Here is a 14,935-nt window from a genome sequence, read left to right as displayed (position 1 = left end):
TAGTTCTGGAATGTCTAGGCTTTGAGTTGTGGTTTCTAGTGGCTTCTCACCTCTTGTAAGTCTTGTTCAAACAACAAAAGTAGGGTGATTCCTCAGCAGAGTGGAGGGGAGGTGGACACTAAGTCCATGTTACAGAGCTGTTGGCTTTTGTGTACCATTGGAAAAGGAAAAGCCAGCCTTCTTCAATAAATGACACCATGTATATCAACCACACTCCTGAAGCAGTCACACAACAAAGTGGATTCCACGCATTTGAAGGATTTTGTTTGTTTGTTTGTTTGTTTGGTGTGTGTGTGTGTGTGTGTGTGTGTGTATGTATGTATGTATGTGTGTGTATACATATGTGTGCGCACGCATGTGTGTGTGTATGTCTGTTTTAAAGAGGGAAGAAGAAATTGGACTAGAATGGAGGTGAATGGATTTGGAAGGAGCTAAAGGAGCAGAATGAATACAAGAAAATATGTTGTATAAAATTACAGAGAATAAATGCATTATTTAAAAAAATGAGTTGATGGGAGTCAGAAAGAGACAGAGAAATAAAGATATAAATACTGTCAGATTCCAGTGTTATCCTCAAAGAAGATAAATGGTTCTTGAACAATTGTTTCCCTAAGAGTGAGAAGGAGGAGGAGAGAATTAGCTGAAATATTGGAATGGAAAGCTAATGGTGAAGACCAGGGAAAGGAGAAGTCAGCTGCAACATACTTGGGCACATCATTTTGGACTGGTCAGCCACACTGTGTCAATTCTTCTGAAACACTCATAACCACAAACACTCGTCTACTGAGTACACACATGCACACAAACTCCTTGAACTGCATCAACTGGTTAGAGCTCTAATTCATGATGGCTTGCAAAAGAGAAAGGAGAAAAACTCTACTTATCTAGTCCATTCTTCTAAGGCATCACAACTTCCACAGAAGACTGGCGTCTCAGGAAGGAAATTAATTGAGATAGAGAATATAAAGTTGAATTGTATCTTCTTGACACATTCATGTCATAAAATAAGTTTTATGTACATGTATAGTCAATGATGAACCAGCCAGGCTGCCTGAGTTTCCTCACTATTCACTACAGGGAATGTTAATATGTCTGTGGATATCTCCTAAGCTTAAGTGGTTGTGAAAGTCCCTACTATAGGAATGGTGACATCATGGAAGACACCTTTTCAGCTACAGAATGGTGGGTTTCACTGGGCTGTGAATTCAATGTTGGGTTTGGTTGTGCTGACTTCAGATTTCTCTCCTTTAATGCCCACAAATGCATTTAAAAATATTTCTATTACTATCTCTGATCCATCTGATGGGGCTTTCGACTTAAAAAAAATCCTCTGAAATGGAAAATCTTAAAATATTCAAGGAAAACCTTAACCCAAGTTCTGGCTAAGGAAATACAATATCTCATTGCCTCTCTAAGAATACTAGATTATTTTAGGCTGGCAAACTTAAATTGCAAGTAAGATGTACCATTTGCCACACAGTCTATGCATCTTACCATCTTCTGACTCTGATTAATATAGATTTTAGACAGGGCATCATGCTTTCTGTCAGCTATTTCTTTCCTTGCAGACTTGTATTACTCAATTAGAATTCTCCCTAGAACTCATGTGTCTATTCTCGCCCACATTCAAGAAGGTTTTGAACTACTTGAGGACAAAGATGGGGAAAAGGCCTCTGTTTGCATTCAGTGTCTTACCTTGTACTTACCATATGGCACTTGGTAAATAAATATTTATTAAATAAAATGTAGCTTGTTAAATTGAAGATGGCTTTGGAAGGACAGAGCACACAGCAAAGCAATGTAAATACATCAGAGGCCAGGCTCACCCATATAAGCAGATTTAATAGCCTTGTATGACAGAGCAGCTGTCATTTTTCCAGTTGCTTAAAAAAAAAAGGTTGCCTGTGGTAAGCTAGGGGGTATGAGACATTACACAAATCTGTCCTGGCAGTGCTGTGCTGTCCTATTAGAGTGTCATGCGCATGTACCTTTCTTTATTTAAAAGATACACAATTAAAGACCTCCAGTTTCTCAACTGCACACAAATCCCCCTTTTCAGGTCCAGTCTTCCCTAGATCATTTACAGAAGCTGCTGCAGTCACAAACAGGACTTATTACTGCTGGATACTGCTATTGGCTTGCTGTACACAGACTACTAGCTGATGGCCAATGCTCTCTGGGTGAAAGCTTAACAGTAATGGCTGCCAAGAAGGTAGAAAAGGATGGGTAGACATAGCAGTCCTTGAAGTTAGCTGTGGCAAGGAGAAGAAAAACCAGGGCATGGGCATGGGCATTGACATAGACATGGGCATGGCCTTGCCTTTCTTCTTATGCCTTATCCATATTTTCAGCAGTGGTTACCGAGGCTACTACATTTCAAAGTTAAAAACCGGTGGGAGGGTTATTTTATTTGTCTGTGTCATCAAGGAAGAATTTGCGTCTCTTTTAAAATTGGGACTGAATACACACAAGAAAAGTTCCTCCGAATGTATTTCAGGAGAAAATATGTGATTATGGAAACCATCTGAAACAACATCTATGTCCCTGCTCCCCAGAAACTCAACAGGAATTAAAACACCAGTTTAAGAATGATTAGAAGGGGGATATAAATCATGATAATAAATTATGCTTTGTTTTGTTCCGAATATGTTTACAGTAGCTTATAGGCCACTTGCTGAACTATGAACTATAAATTTAAGCCACATTTTAAGGACAAAAAGCTAATTATGAAAAATAAATGGTGCCAAGGGAAGACAGCAAAATAAATCTTAAAGTGATGGCTTTCCACTCGAGCAACAGTTTTTAAAGAAAGAGTGTAGGTTAATGCTCGACCTTTAAGATGAAAACATTAATCAGATATCCTCAGAGTGAATGGAGATTTATAACCAATTTGCAGAGGATAAATAAACTATAAAAATAGAGTACATCTGTGTGACAGGTGTGATAAGAAAGTTTATTTCCCCCCAGTGAGCACCACAGCTTTTCTGGAGCAGGGAAAGATCGTGTCTGTGGTTTTATAACTCTCAAGGTAGAAGAAATCTTTTTGCAAGGCAATGTGGCACGTGCTTACCTCTCACAGCGTGGTCCTGTGTACCCGACAGGACACTCGTCACAGATCAATCCCAGACTCCGGTCTAAATGGCATGTTGGACTAAAGCTGGGTGACAGTGTTCAGGAGACAAAGAAGGAACATATACATGAGATCATTAGCAGTATATTCTCATATTTCTTTCTCTGCTACTGCTGTGCCTGAAACAGACAGGGTGGCCATTCTCCTCTCCCAGACAGAATAGAGTCTGGCCAATGGAGGAGGAAATGACATAAAATGCTATTTTAGCAGACATGAATCTAGCTTCAGTTGAGAGCAAGATCCCTGTGTCAGGTTATTAACTGACCTCTGACTATTTTGGCTCTGAGATCACCAGCAAAGTGAGTGGACATATAACAGCTTTGCAAAAACTCTTCAGGTTGGGGAAAAAAAGAGTCTAGTTCACATTCCTCATTTCTGGGCATAGACCTGAGAATCAGAAGCAGCCTGGAGAAATCTGAAGACGCTAAAGAGCAGTGGAGTCATGGTGGCTGTGTGGGATCGATATCCAGACCAGGGGCCATGGGGTCTGTGCGTCTGCTATTGCAGCTGTAGACCCAGAGGCATGACGTCACGTGGATGGAATCCTTAGAAACACTTTTAGCAAAGACCTAATGCATACACTCTGCTTCATTTGTAATCAAACAGATCAAACAAAACTAGCCCTTGCCATTTCATATCTCCCAGCATGTTCCAACATACGCCTGTCTTTAAACACATTTCTAGTTCGGGACAGAAATAACAGAGTGTGATATCAAGACCAACCCAGTACTATTATACAGTAGCATTGGTTTCACTTTTTTGCCTGGTAAGAAACACCTTCCGTGCAACAACTGACCTGAGGTTCACTTTTTTCTGTTTTTTTCCCATGAGCCCTCATCGACTTTGAGTTTTGTGTTACACTGTTCGTTTTAAATTTTTATTTTTATCTCATATATAAATTATATATAATCTAAAGTTTATATAATATGATCATATGTGTATATATAAACATGTATACATACATATATGTATATATGTAATTACATGGGGTGCCATATAGTTTTTCATGGTATAAACTGTTCATACATAATCATGTTAAGTATATCTCCTAAAACATCTTTTATTTCTTTATGGTAAAAGGTTTCAATGTCACATTTGCATATTCTTGCAATGCCCCTTTTATATATAATGTCATCTGAGAGATTCTTGGCCTCAGTTAACTATAACTTCATATGCTTGATCAACCTTTCCCACTTCCCTGCTTTCCATGCTCTCCCAGCCTCTTCTCATAAGAATGATCTCTGCAAGATCAACTTTCCTAGACTCTACACCACCATTTTAAAGGGAAACTGTTCTCAATTAATCTTACTCCAATTATGTTTTCCCTGTGACATTGTCTATTTTACAGTACAAAAGAATGGCTTAAAATCAAATGATTAGATCACAACAAATTAAAAACATTAGGCCCTGTCTGGTTCTGCTTCTGAGGGTTGGTTTGACTCGGGAACACTTTTCCATCTTTGCTGCTAATCAGATTATGGCAACTCTTAAAAGTAACCTCGCTCTGGCTTACCTCTGCGCAGACCTGCAGTGCTTCAATAGTTCTCATTTGTCTATAGTACCGAATTATTAGGATGCATTAGGCACATCGTACTGGCTATTTCGACTCATTTCAAAATCTAAATGAATCTGTGGTGTCAGGGAGAAAGTCTGGCCAGAAAAAAAAAATAAAACCCTTGAATTTATAAAAGTTATCCAAATGAGGGAGGGTCAGATGGGCGCTGGGGAACCCAGATCATGGGCAAAGGAGGAATCTTCTGTTAGAGAAGAGCTTACAACAAAAGGGTTCACATGTGTGATGTCTTAACACATATTAAAACAAACAAATGGAAAGCCGATTCCTCCCATTACTTACTTGTGGTTTTTGTTGTCTGCAAAATTGAAAGAAAGAACCAGATTCTGACAACTCACAAGTACGTACCTGTGTTTTTCCAAAATTGCCGCTCTCTAGTTGCCTCATGTTTAAGAAGAGAGGGACCTCCAAGGAGAAAGCTGGGTTCTTTAATCTTATCGGACCACATGCTGTGACTGCATGAAAACTGCATGAATCGTTCTCCTAAAAATTCTAAATCAGTTTACCATCAAGACATGTCAAAGGTGGCTGACGTGTGGCTTCTGACACCTTAAATCCACTTCTAAAATAAATTTCAATTTCTTTAAAAAAAATACTCTCTTGTCAGTTAAAACTAAGAGCAGTAAAGTCAAATGTGCTCCCTGACAGAGAGTAATACTTTTCCAGGAAAGGTATTAGGCAATAACAGTATAGTCTATTTGACTGGCTTTTACATTTTTTTCAGAGTACTTTTTATCATAATTGTACTGAATTTTAGCAGAATCCTATGAGCTGGTTGAGACACTCCTAATTTTACTTCCTCAAGGTTGCACACTATTCTCCAGGAGAATTTACATGAGATCCGTAACTCAGGGGTCTTCTTTTGATCCTCTCCTTAGCTCTAACCGCCTGTCATTCAAACTTGCTGATGAGATTTCCCTAGTGGAAGCTCCCGTGCTTACTTGGCCATGCTGTATTCAAATGAAATCTCTTCTTAAAATACCGCCCCCCCATGCACGCATGCTTTCACACTCTTTAAACAATGCTAAGCGAGCATTATTTCTTGCCTAGAGTGATTATAGTCACAGTCACAAGAAAAGGTGACGTGCAACAATATAAGTGAAATCAGAACAGGAAACTAATGTACATAGCTATGACGCCCCGGGACTCTGGACTGGCGGAGTGGGCATCTTCCCACCGACTCTGTCCCATGTGTGGGGCTAATTGCTGGGAGACACAAAGAGAAATGAGATCACCATCGATCTCAAGAGATCCCAATCTCGGGCCATCAAACACTGGTTGGTTCATGCATCACTAACAGAAGAAAAAAGATCCTGCTTCATAGATTTTCCAGCCCATGACACCGAACATTAAGTGAGCCAAGAGCAAAATGGGAAGAAAGGCAAGGTGTTGTTGGAATGAACTGTACAGCCTTTCTCAATAGCCAAGTATATATTATATGTACAAGGACTTATTTATAAGTATGTATGCATATATGTATGTATGTGTACATATACATATATTTATATACTTATAAAGTCATACATGACTATGTGTGAATCTATATGAAATATTAATTCACATGTACAGTTATAATTAGCTTTCTTTTAAAACATTAAATTGTCACAGAATATATTGCTATACCTTATCTTGAAACGCATTTCCCAATTATGAGTACTAAATTTGATAATTCAAATTACTATGTGCATAGAGGTGTCCATATGTGTGGCTTACATGTGTGTATGTACATATGTATGCATGTGTGTATGAGGCTGCAAATGCATGTGTGTCCAGGCTTGTAGAGGTCTGAAACTGATGCTAGTTATCTGACTTAATTATTATCTACTTTAATTATTGATGTAGGGTCTGTCTCTCTCTCTCTTTAGACCGACTGCTCATCAATTTGGCCTAGTCCAGCTAGGTAGCTTGGACTACCTTCAGACCTCTTTTCCTTGTTTTCCTGATTGCTGAGACCATTGGTCTCTACCATGCCTGGTTAGCTTATACATAAATGCTGTGAATTTAAACATTGATTATCATGCTTGTATGGCAAGTACTTTTCCATTGAGCCATCTCCCCACGCCAATAGAATCTTATGTGTAAACCCAAGAATCAGCTCGAGAAATGTTTTACTGTTTAACAAACATAGCTCTTAGCATTGCTGATGCCCACCAAGTATTAATGTGACAGTGGTACACAGGACTTGTCAAGGCTCCACCTCATGTCCATGCTGTGACAACAATCCCTCTAAAGGCATTGTAGAACTATATAACTGAGGGATAGTTCAAAAGGCTTTAATGATAGCATCTACTTCTGTACAACCTAAGTACTCGAGCAAAGATATTCATGGGTTTTGTCTTTAAACTATGGGCTTTGAAACTAAAAATGAATGAATATAAACGGAAATGCTTATACTTTTGTTTATTTCTCCTCCAGATGTAAATTTCATTACTTCAGTTATTATCTATAGTTAAATTATAAACATCAGTAAGATAAAAAGGACAAACTGTACCCACTGAGAGTTGCTGATGGAAGTGATCTTTATTTATAATTTATGCATTATATGCTCATCTCTATCCATATATCTTAATAATCATACCAATCTATCTTTATTTCCCTCACAGTTGATTTATTTAGCAATATTATCTAAGAAATTTGGAGCCCAAATGCCTGCGATTTCTAAGATTCATGACCAGGGTTTAAGAGATAAATCACTAAGATAAAGTTAACACTAAGCCTGCACTTCGAGTGGAGGTTGTAGGAACCTTTAGATCTTTTGCATTATTTCTGAATAACCTGTGACAATTCAAACCTCATCTTACAAACTAACTGTGACTATTCAATTATACCTCTGAGTACCTAGCTAATACTATAACAGTAAAGTTTTTCAAAGATATTTTTCAATTATAAAGATGGTTTCCTTTACCAGTGAGTAGCTATACTTACTGAATATTTAGATTATTAGAAAAAGATAGACTTTTCCCATTGCAGTTGTATACTACATTATAATAACTTTGTAAATTGTTCTCAACTTAATAGAATATATGACTTGAGTTGCAAAACTTATAAACATAAAACTTATGACTATGCATAACATAAACTATGTGGAGTACCATTGATTCTTAATTTTATTTTAAAAAATACAACTAAATCTGTAATTTAAAATAGGCATCATTCTCCTCACAAATCCACTATTAAAGATAAAAAGACTATGGCACATTGAAATAGTTACTGTTGATAAAATTATCTTAAAATTCAATGAATTATGCCCTATGTTACGAATGCTATCATATTTTTATTTCTTAGAAAACTTGACCAACATAATTAAACGAGACTGGAATGCATTTTTGTTTTAGGAAACACCATTAGACACTGGGACTCCAATACCTTTGACAGGATGGATGGGGTTTTAACGTTTGCCGAGTTTGTTGTCTCAGGAAGAAGTAATTAGAACTATTATAAAAGAGACACACAGCAAACCAAGAGAAGACATGGGCAATGATTACGGGGAATTAGCCATCTAACTTCATCCCACAAAGGACTCTTTTTCTCTCATGTACAATGTTGGTCAGATTTGAGAGGAAGTCCATTATATTTATGCGTCAAATCATCTCTATGCTTGTAAAGTATACAAGGTGGGATTGACATGATACACTGAGTGGTCAGTATTACTGAACTGACAGCTGTGTAAACCAGGACAGTGTTTTGGCTGGGGAGATGCATTGTGGGAAAATCCTGGGTACCACCTGTCTTTCTCTGTAAAGACTGGTGTGGAGCTGTGATTTTTACATATAAGCAGATGGTTTGGACAATATCATTCAGCTGCAGTGAACACAGAGGTCTTGCATGATGAGGGTGAACCCTTCGAATGAGCAGCTCTCAGCAGTCTTACCACGTTATGTCCAGCAGAGACCTGTGTAACCATTACTTAGGGAGGAACTTCCTTCTTTTATTCCCTTGCAGTCTTTGCTTTTCTGTTTCCTTCTTTCCTTCTTTTTCTGACACCATTATTGATTAAAGTTCTTTGGTCCTGAGTCTGTCTGGACTCCTACCCTGAATGCTAGAAATCTATTATCATTAAAATACATCAAAGCGGAATCTCATTTCTTTTTAGCCTCTTGTCCTCTCTAGGAAGTCCAATTTACCAGGCAGATCCATGAACTGTTTTTAGAATTATCAATTAAAATATATATTTTATTTTTGAAAAAAGTTATTTGATATATACTGCAGAGGAATGAAAACAATGTGTTTAAATAACTTCACATTTCAATGGGCTACTTGAAATTATGACTCTGAATAAGTCCCTTTAAATCTGTTCTCAGTTCTCTCTTTCATCCACTATTTTAATTGGCCTGTACATCTGAATGGTGTTAATTCTCACACAGTCCCACAAGGGGGTTAAGCTGGTGAATGGAGTGGCATTTTGGTAACCTGCTCAAAGTTTCGCATCTGGAAGTGTGGAGTTAGCATGAAGCCAAGGAATTCTAACTTTCGATATGACATCCAGAGGCTATCTTCTTTTCAGAAACTTCATTTATTCATCTACAAGAATGGAAACAATTCTACTGACCTCACTGGGATATTTTTGAAGATGAAACACCCAAACGTGGTGTTCTGGTCAATGTGTAGCTGTCCTCACTAAAATGTTTGTCCTTTCCTTTTGTCAGCAGTAAATTTGGAATAGGGGCAGTTGGAGCAAAGGGTGAAAAGTTCAGAGGTTCGGAATAGCAGTAAGTTCTCGATCGGACTTACGGAATGGCAGGATGATTTCCCAAGCCTTTTGCTTGGACTCTTACCCTCTGAATCTAACAGATTACCATACCATATAGCACAGGGGTGTCTTGGATATGGCCTCAGAATTTGCCTTACTTAGTCAAAATCTCGTGTTGAAAGGCTACAGCTGACAGATTTCCCTTAATATTTAAACTTCTGCTCTATAGTGTTATCCCAGTATCTGGAAAGAGCTGAAGGAATATAGTATAGCAAGAGGTTTATTAAGCACCAACTTTGCCTTCAATAGGCCTCTTCGAAAAGGACTTTTCTTCATTTGAGCGTAGGTAGTGGTTGAGCTCAGTGGTAGAGCATGTGTTCAGTCAGCATGCTCTGAGTTTCATTTTCAGTACAATGAATGACAACAATATGAAATAAAATGACACTTATTTATAAGTATTTCTTCTAAAAATATTAATTTATGCTCAATGTGTTGTTCCTAATAATGGAGTTTGTTTGTTTGTTTGTTACGGGGCCATTTGCTTAGATATGCCTATGCTTTAGGGATGTGTCACTTTAGGAACTGAAATGGAGTAATCTCGTTAAGACTCAGTCAAGGTATTTTGTGTTTTTATTTCTTTTTAAAATGTCTGCTCCCACTTGTAAGCACGCAAATGAGAGAGATTGATTATAAAACTTGCGTTATACTTTTTCAAAGTCTACATTATTTATGCAAGGTGATACAGTAAGCATCACTCAGAGTTCAATGCTCATTTACGATACAGTGTACGCTATGGAGCAAGGTTCGTAAGACATATATAACATAAATATATTACAACAAATGATTATTCCTCAAGAGTATAGATTTGTACAAAAGGGGTCTGTTCCTCAGAATTAATTTAGGAATTTGAGTTTTATCTCTTAGATTCTAAATCAGATCTATAGCTGAAATAGCAAAGTCTTTTGAAATGGTTATGATTTTAAACACTTCACCTTTCAAAACATACGTTACCTTCTTGAGAAATCCACAGTCTCTTCTGATATCAAAGGGGCAACCAGAGCAGTGGAAGGGAAGCTCTGTGGTAAGGGGAATCTGCTACTTACTTATTTGATGGGATATTGAGTGGACAGGCACAGGGCTGGCAGTCTTCAGAGGTTCCTCGAGTAGGATCACCATAGAAACCAGGGAGGCATTCGTTGCAGTATGGTCCACCAGTGTGATCCTTACAGCTCTGTGAAGGAAGTCCACACCAGTTCTTTGCTTTCATCTCAAACACAAGCACGTGACTACAGATAGTTCTTCAGAGTCATTAGTGTGTTCCCAATGGGGAGAGTAAGTTCCCACACTCAATGTTAAATTTCATTGCAGGAAAAATAGCATTGGGAATTAATTAACACACAATTAATATTTACCTTGCAACTTCTCTCTAGTTTTAGCGTAGCAGAGTTTTAAAACACGACCAAAATTCATTCAGAAAATTTTTCAATATGAAAATTGCATTTTGTTCTATTTCATAAGGCAATCTATAGGTTCGTGTGTGTGTATATGTGTGTGTGTGTGTGTGTGTGTGTGTGTGTGTGTAGGTATAAAGCTCTAAGAACATTAAAAGGAATGCTGGTTTAATGAGAACTGTAGCTCAGTATATAAATCTCTTTTGACTTGCTTTCTTAGCTAAGACAATAATCTGGAACTTAGTAGACTCTGATGGATTAGACGATGCATTCCCATATGACATTTATAAGGGCACTGCTTGGGGGCATAATTAAATGTAAAAAATAGTTTAAAAATACAATATATAATCACCCACATATATTTATTATTTTACAGATAATCATATATTTACCATTATATAATTACAATATATAGTTATACTACAGGATATGTAACTATTGCCTTTAGAAATAAAAAAGAGCAGAAACTGCATTTTCTTGCCATTTGTTTTGGGAACACATGTCTTTTTCAAAAATATAATAAAATAATTTACTTCTGGATCTCTTCATATTAACTAGGTACCTTCCTTGGGTTGGGCCACATTTATAAAGGTCACCAAGTCTGAGATTCAGGTGAAGGACTCAGTGACCCGCAATAGAATTGTCTCGGAGGGTTCCAAGAGTCAACACCATTAGTCTCCAATGATCAAATAAGTGTGTTGACTTCAAAATGCATTCATTATTACTCAAATATTTTTATTTTAATAAGAATACACAATTAATAATTTTCTTGAATTCGGCAAGAGTTCATAGACCCCAGGAGTATGCATCCTTTATTTTATGATCAATAGACAAATTCTGTAAGAGAAATAGCTAAAACATAAATTAACCTTAAACTGAATGTATAAAGTTATTAACCTTCATGACCATTGGAATAGACTAAGTTAATGACAGTCTGAATATTATTTATTTTGATGTTTTAAAATAAGAGTGATCTCAATTATGTTCAGTAAATGGACTCAACAGGAGGATAAAAATAAATAAGTAAAGATACAATTCTGAGAACAACTTATTAAAATTCCTTGGAGAGGTCAGGTTTATTGGTTGAAAGAAATCCAAAATCCCATTTATTCAATTAACTTTGAACCTCCCATTTAATTCTGTGAGGTAAAAGAGCTGAAGTTCATTAACTACAAATACACATATTTGTTTTTACATTAACTGGTACATTTAAAAATGAGTTTTTCTTTGTTTAAAATTATTTTAAAATTATTTAGCAAGCATTGTTTTAAAAGGGCACAGATAGTCTTGCTGTTAACGGTTATCGTCCAATACCTGAGGGTCCATTTCTAGTCAATTCTTTTCCCTTTGACTGGGTCTTCCTGACACTTCCTCTCACTTTCTAAGTTCACTTTAAATTGCCTAGTTTTTAAAATTTAAGAAATTGTTTCTTCTTTGAAAGAAAATGGTTTTTGTATATTTTCAAGATGAAAAGATGAAAATTAGATCTATAAAATCTTAAAAAAAACAAAAAACAAAACAAAAACCTAGGATCCTTAAACTGATTACACAGTAACCAGGCCAAAATAAGAATTTCTGAAATTCAATGGAAAAATCTTGAATAATTTGCATGTCTCCAACTACAGATTTAAAAGAGAAATAAATGTAGGGTGCTCCTTATACCTTCTAATTTTTTACCTTTCATCGAATTGAAACAAGAGTAATCTTGAAACTCAAGTATGTTTGTAATCAAAAATGAGCCAGCATCAGGCAAGCAACACAATGGAAATCAAACCTGGGAAAGATAAATGTTTTCCTCTGATGAGCTGCCTGCTTTCATAGGTAGCTTTTCTATCAAAGTGACTTTTAAACATCGCTTGCGATTCATATCATGAAAGCCCTGAAATCCAGACACCTCCCGAGCTTGAAAGCTCCCTGGGTTTTCTCCAAAGCATTAAGAGTCCAGATGACCTCGCCATACAGATCCACTCTATGGCAGAAGCCTGGATCCCATTTTGAAGCCCAAAGTGCTCCTTTATGATCAGGTAATAAAGGTAAGCCACACGAAAACACTGTTTTAGAAAGAACTAACTTGATTATGTTCTCCCTGAATAATAAAAAGGACATAAAATGAAAACTTGGCTGAGCAGTAAAAATTCCTTTCATATGTGATATTCTAATATTATTCTGTGTAGATTGTATCAAGAGTGATACATTCAAAATGGGAACTCACCAGAGTTAGTTCTAGTACAGGGTAGTGGAACTTCCCCATCTCCCCACTAGCTCCTGCCAGAAACTCAGGAAGAAGAGATTAAGTCTCACTAAGATACCCATGGTTTGCCCAAGACCGTTCCTTCATTTAAAGGTAGACTTCTCTTCTGGGCCCTCACACTATCAATAATCTGGTTGGCTCCGACTACCAATTTCCTCATTGTTCCTCTTCTCAGCACTGTGCTGAAGAACTATTTTCTCTGAAACAAACGTTTCCTACTCTGCAATTATCATATCATCAAATGGACCAATATCAGGGTATGATTAATCTTAATGAACTCAACTTCATATAATACCTTAGAGGGACATTATGAGGGTTGTACTGTGACATTTATTTTTTGTCCTTTCAGGGTAAGTAAAGCAACTTCATGTTAGTTTGGAATGGTATATTTTTTATGGCATGCTAATAAAGTGTCTAAAGGTAATTCAACATTTTCCCCAGAGTCATTTTAAAAGACTATAGTATAATTAAAATGGAAATCACTCAGTATTTTATTTGTAAAGTCATCATTTGAAAAATCTACGGATCCACAAATTAGAGCTATCATGCTTTATGCTGCTATGCAATTGAATATGATCTTTTACAGAGAAAACAGAAAAAGCATCAATAAAGTGAAATGCCAAATTACATTAGAACAGAAGTCCTAATTTTTCACCTTGGATTTTCCCCAGCAGCATTCAAGTATACAGGAGAAAACAGAGAAATGGGTAAGAGGAATACCACATAAAAATTACAGACAACAGAATCAGCCTTAAACTCTGCTGAGAGAAGGGAGTAGGGTATCCTGCCAAATTGGCATTGTTTCAACTTGTGCTTCTGTCAGACTAATGCCATGAGAGGTGTAGTTTTAAGGTTCATGTCGTGTCGGACAATATAGCTATATATATAGCTAACGGCTCTGGAGTTACCCTGGATGTCTGTTCTGAGAAACTCTCCAGGCCTTGAGCTCCTCAGTAGCACGGACGGAGCTCACCACTTTGTACAGTCTGTTGTCTGGCTGGCAATACAGAGCCGATTGTACAAGAAGGGACAATCTGCTGAAGATGCATTACACATGTTTAATATTGTAAAATCATTGCGCAGCATTTTAACTGACCTCAATGCTCATGAGTTCAAATAAACGTATGCAATATGCTCTGGATGCCAATGTGAAAGAAACCTCTAAGTATCAAAATGTGAATTGTTTTTATTGAATGGTTGCAAATTATGTTTTTCATGCTATAGGGATATAAATCATCTTATGTTTTAGAATAGTCCACTTTGGGTAGATTTACAGAAGAAAGAAAAGGCTTATATATTAAGAGTAGATGTGTATCTGAGTCATTAGTTACACTTTACAATGATATATTTGATCCTAATTCAGTTGTTAGACAATATGAGAAAAAAAATCACTTTTTCATAGTTGCTAGGGAGATCAGATATGAAAGAGCATTCTTAGCTTCTAACTCACTTCTGGATAAAGACGTTTGACCCATCACTTCTTGACCCACATGTTTGAGATTGCAAAGGTAGCAGGCAAATTCCACGGCTTGCTGAGTGAATTTCAGCCTTGTGGATTAGTAGCTTCAAGAGAGAAACACTTACCAGACATTCTCCTGTGACGTCATTACAGGCTTCCGCGTGACCAAAGCACTGACATGGTTCACAGAGGCCACCGAAAATAGTGCCATTAACTCTTCGGTGCCGAGGCCAACACGCCTAAAAGAAAGATAAGGTTTCAGTCACTTTCAGTATTAAAAATAAAAGGAAAGCAATTCCCTTTTTCTGATAATAGAAAACAACCCAGGTAGCAAGCTCAGCAAATGTGCTTGTCAACGTGGATCCATTACGGAAACATTAC

The 14,935-nt window shown here is 37.0% G+C and overlaps 1 protein-coding gene across 7 annotated transcripts in view; it reads right to left on the bottom strand.

Annotated features, from left to right (window-relative positions):
* Lama2 (laminin subunit alpha 2) overlaps nt 1-14,935 on the bottom strand; it is a 647,938-nt gene that overhangs the window by 266,590 nt on the left and 366,413 nt on the right. For all 7 annotated transcript variants that reach the window (XR_015627317.1, XR_015627326.1, NM_001427039.1 and 4 more), the window contains 3 exons: nt 14,680-14,793; nt 10,497-10,624; nt 3,071-3,157 (listed from right to left, as the gene is read on the bottom strand). Coding sequence is in view for 5 of the 7 variants with exons in the window: in NM_001427039.1 (NP_001413968.1) it covers nt 3,071-3,157; nt 10,497-10,624; nt 14,680-14,793 (329 nt within the window). In the remaining 2 variants the exon portion in view is untranslated. The remainder of the gene's footprint in view (nt 1-3,070; nt 3,158-10,496; nt 10,625-14,679; nt 14,794-14,935) is intronic.

The sequence above is a fragment of the Rattus norvegicus genome, chromosome 1, assembly GCF_021556685.1.
Source record: "Rattus norvegicus strain SHRSP/BbbUtx chromosome 1, alternate assembly SHRSP_T2T, whole genome shotgun sequence".
Lineage (NCBI taxonomy): Eukaryota > Metazoa > Chordata > Mammalia > Rodentia > Muridae > Rattus > Rattus norvegicus.
The sequence above is the reverse complement of the archived record's forward strand: the minus strand, read 5'-3'. Positions and strand labels throughout refer to the sequence as shown.